Below are 4445 nucleotides of genomic sequence, written 5' to 3' on the forward strand. Positions count from 1 at the left end.
TCCCCTTACCTGATCACCATACGCCTTGCCCCCTCCCCAAAAAAATTAATGATTCTCATATTTTCACTACATTCAAGGTGGGGCCGAGGAAACATTTTAACAAGCTCTTAACAAATTTGGGAACAGGATAAAAACCCAAGCCCCTTGGGGTGGGGGAAGTTGTCACACATTATCCTCTTACACTGGTCCTTGCTGGCTTCTCTAGTTTCATCTTTTACCATTCTCAGCTCCTCACCGCCAAATTACTTGAAATAGTCTTTGCCTGGGAATTCAGGTCAGGTCTGGACTGCATTGAAAGCCTACGCATGCATCTTGTCCTCCCCAGGGTGATTCAGGGAGGTGGCCCCTTCCGCTTCTTACAGGATTTGTATTGAAATTATTGGTCTTCCCCGTCCTTCTGCGAGGTGCTCTGAGGTCTCATGCATTATTGAGTTATGGTGCCTATTGCTTTACCGTGTGCACAGTAAACATGCAACCATTCGTTGAAGTGGATTTGTGGCAGATCCAAGATGTCTCTGGCCATGGGAATCTTGCTTCTGTAACTGATGTCTTGTCTTTCCCATTTCAGCTCCTGGTGGGCCCATGTGGAGATGGGGCCCCCAGATCCCATCCTGGGAGTCACAGAAGCCTTTAAAAGAGACACCAACAGCAAAAAGATGAACCTGGGAGTCGGTGCCTACCGGGACGATAATGGAAAGCCTTACGTTCTCCCTAGTATCCGGAAGGTGAGCGTGCTATCCATCTCCTGCCTGGTTGGGATAAGTACACTGACGGGAGCTCCCAGGGAGCGGCAGAAAGACCGCTGGACGGGGAGCCAGGAGACCCAGGTTCAGGTTCTGGTACTAACTGTTCCCATCAGGTTGTCTGAGCTGCAGTCCCCTTAGCTATAAGAGAGAGCCATTGGAAGTGCATGGTCTTTCCTAAGGTTGCATTTCTGTGATTGTCTCTGAAAGAGCCATAATGTCATATGTAATTCTGAGAGTGCACAAAAGGACCAAGAATTTCAATGCTGTCTCACGCATAGAATTAGGCCTTCGTGGATGGGCATAACTCTTATTTTCCATTTCTCTCATTTTAATTGCCTTAATAAAGCCCACCTTCTCACACAGACATACTCTGTCCTTTTTTCCTATTGAACTATAGAATAATTTTCTTTATTTTGTTGCATATTGATTAGTAGTCTTACTATTGGTTATTATAGTTATAATTTAACTAATCCTCTAAGAACAATTCTTTTTTAAGAAAGTATGTCGCCCTAACCGGTTTGGCTCAGTGGATAGAGCGTTGGCCTGCAGACTAAAGGGTCCCAGGTTTGATTCCAGTCAAGGGCATGTACCTTGGTTGTGGGCACATCCCCAGTAGGGGGTGTGCAGGAGGCCGCTGATTGATGTTTCTCTCTCATGGATATTTCTAACTCTCTAACCCTCTCCCTTCTTTATAAAAAAATCAATAAAATATATTTTAATAAAAAAAAGAAAGTATGTCTTCCTTTGCATCTGTCCCTCCTCCATTGAAATATGAATGTGCTGCTTTACCGCTTCCAAAGTGGATGGTGATTTGTCTGTCATTCCTCCGTACTGCAGAGCTAGGCACCATGAGTGGCAGTTCAGAATACTCTGGGGTAAGAGTATTCTCTCATCACCTGAACTGTTACGCCCTCAGGAGCCACTGCGGTAATAGATCGGGGCTGAATGAACCACTGAAGAAAAATTTCTGAGTACATAGGAGTGCACCTTAGGTGTCATCTCTACAAGTCTCTTAGTAGCAAAAAGGACTCAAGAAGCAGGGTATGCTTTTGGTCTCAAATCTGTTTAGAATATCCAGCAAATGCAGCTGTTGTTGTAAGCTGGAACCCCACCACACACTTGTGTACATTAGCTCATCGGCTCTTCACCTCAACCATATGAGGTGTAGGAACAGCTGTTCCCTCATTCAACAGATGAGGAAACGGGCTCAGAAAGATTAATAATTTGCCCAGGTCAACACAGCTAGTAAGTTCTTAGACTGGCATATATCTTGAAATACTTCCTTTTTATGTATTTTGTTTGATTTTTATTATTTTTCTAGAGGCCCGGTACACGAAATTCGTGCACTTGGGATAGGGTCCCTCAGAGGTGGGAGAAGCTCCCACCACTGCCGCTGCGCTTGCCAGCCGTGAACCCGGCTTCTGCACTGACCGGAGGGCAGCTCCTGTGTTGAGCATCTGCCCCCTGGTGGTCAGTGTGCATCATAGCGATCGGTCGTTCTGCCGTTCAGTCGATTTGCATATTAGCCTTTTATTACATAGAATATCTGTTTTTAGTGTTGCTCTTAAATCTTGTTATGGTGCATCCCAAAAATGCCATTTTAGGTTAAATGGTAACCAAGAGATACTATATACCCATCCACATAAAACTGAACTTTAAAATTAATTTAAATGTTTCTGTGCTGCAATATAATATATAAAGTATTCTACTTATCCTTCTTCTGGGACAATATCTCCAAATAAAAAAATAAAGCTTTACCTCCAAAATTTAAGTAGAAAACATTTAATACAGGCTGAGGCAAAAGTTAGGTTTACAGTTGTGAGTACACGAAACAGTTTATTCTTGTATTATTATTAATTATTGTACTATTTTCTATATGAACAAACTATAAACCAAGTTTTGCCCCACCTGTCTTAAGGTAATTCCAGGTGAAAAGAGCTAAACAGATGCTTTTTCTCTTGTCTAGGCAGAGGCCCAGATTGCTGCAAAAAATCTGGACAAGGAATACCTGCCCATCGGGGGACTGGCCGAGTTTTGTAAGGCATCTGCAGAGCTGGCCCTGGGCGAGAACAGCGAAGTGCTGAAAAGCGGCCGGGTAAGCAAGCTGACTCCGGTGTCATACAGGGTCTGTCGTTAAATGTAATAATTTAGATACATTTGAGATAATTCAAACAATTTAAAACAAATAAGAAAAACACCACTTTGTGCCTGGTGATGGTGTTGAGGTGGCCACACTTTTGCTAATATCTCTGCTTTAGCTAATAAATTGGCCCTACTTAAATAGAAGATTTCCGGTAACACCAGTTCCAAAAATATGGTAGTGACTTGATAGATTTGACACTGCTTTTCTGTTAGTTTCTATGTGCTTATGTTCATTTTACATTAAATACGCTTTAGAAACTCCAAACTATGCCTAGTTTTAGGCCTATACTTAGTCCCCACCCTCATGCCCTAAGCTTCCAGCTTAGATGGAGGAAGCAAGCAGGAAACTAGCCACAGGTAGGCTCTGGCAGCTGGGACCAGCCGGGCACCCTGCTGGTCCTTCACAGCCCTGCGCCCTTCCTGCTGCCTCCCTCCTCTCTGAGGTCCAGGGAGCATCACTGCAGCCATGATGGGGGAGCACAAGTGTCCCTTAGTTACCTCCTTCCAGCTCCCTGAGGGGTCCCTTCTTGTGGAAGAGAGGCGGCCCTAAAGGTCAGTGCACATAAGCTTTTTGCACACAGATTTCTGAATGCACCGTGGAGTACATGCGGGCCACCAAACAGCTCACCTGACCCAACAGCTCATGTGCCTTATAGTTTACTTTCTTTTGAAACATATATGTTTCTCTAATGGATACATTTGTATGTTTAAATTTTTTTTCTGTTTAAGTCTGGGGAAAACACAAAGTAGCAAAACTACGCCCACACTTCTCCCCTCCGCACCCCTCCAAGGACAGAATAAATACATTTTATTTACAAGACTGTTCTAAGTCCACAGGTTAGTTCATTGACTCAGAGTAAAACGTATAACCTTGACCCAGTGGGCATGGAGCAATGACCGTAAGTCATGGACAGAATATGGTTTGACTGATATCCATACAGTCAACCACCTGTTAACCCCTCGTGAAAACTTCTGGGGTTTTTTCTGTAACTTTTGCTTAATCTGTGTACCTCTAGTCAATTGTTACCTAAGTATGCGACTGGCCTATCTAAAAATAACATCAGTTTGCCTTTTATAAACTGCTGTGCCTTTGTGAACCATTGGTATCAGATCTACAGTCAGGTGTTTATTTTTATCACGCCAAAGTCTGCAGAGACTAAGTTTGACTAGGAAAGAGTTTGTTGGTTGGGTTCCTCCCATTTAATGCAGTGCCCGCCAGTCCAGAAAACAGGTTGATGGTTTGTAGAGCCTTGCTTCTATGGTGCCTTCAAAAAAGAAAACACTGTGGTTTCCTACTCATCTCCTAACATGGACTGGTTTGAAGAAACAGATCTACTCAGGCATCTGTCCAAATGATTAACATTTCAGATTCTGAAAACTCATAAAAGGAGCCTCTTGGGAGACAGAACCTACACACAGAACCTAGAAACAGAACCTAGCGAGAGAACCTGGCTGAAGAACCTAGACACAGAACCTAGAAACAGGACTTGGCTGGAGATCCTACACAGAACCTAGAGAGAGACAGAACCTAGAGACAGGACTTGGCTGGAGAACCTA

General features: G+C 43.7%; 1 protein-coding gene across 1 annotated transcript in view; it reads left to right on the forward strand.

Annotated features, from left to right (window-relative positions):
- The first annotated feature begins 530 nt into the window (after positions 1-530).
- Positions 531-4445, forward strand: part of GOT2 (glutamic-oxaloacetic transaminase 2, mitochondrial) — a 10811-nt gene continuing 6896 nt past the window's right edge. The window contains exons 1-2 of the mRNA XM_005873492.2: positions 531-725; positions 2713-2841. Coding sequence (XP_005873554.1) covers positions 546-725; positions 2713-2841 — 309 coding nt within the window. The 5' untranslated portion in view covers positions 531-545. The remainder of the gene's footprint in view (positions 726-2712; positions 2842-4445) is intronic.

The sequence above is a fragment of the Myotis brandtii genome, unplaced genomic scaffold, assembly GCF_000412655.1.
Source record: "Myotis brandtii unplaced genomic scaffold, ASM41265v1 scaffold411, whole genome shotgun sequence".
NCBI classification, from domain to species: Eukaryota; Metazoa; Chordata; class Mammalia; order Chiroptera; family Vespertilionidae; genus Myotis; species Myotis brandtii.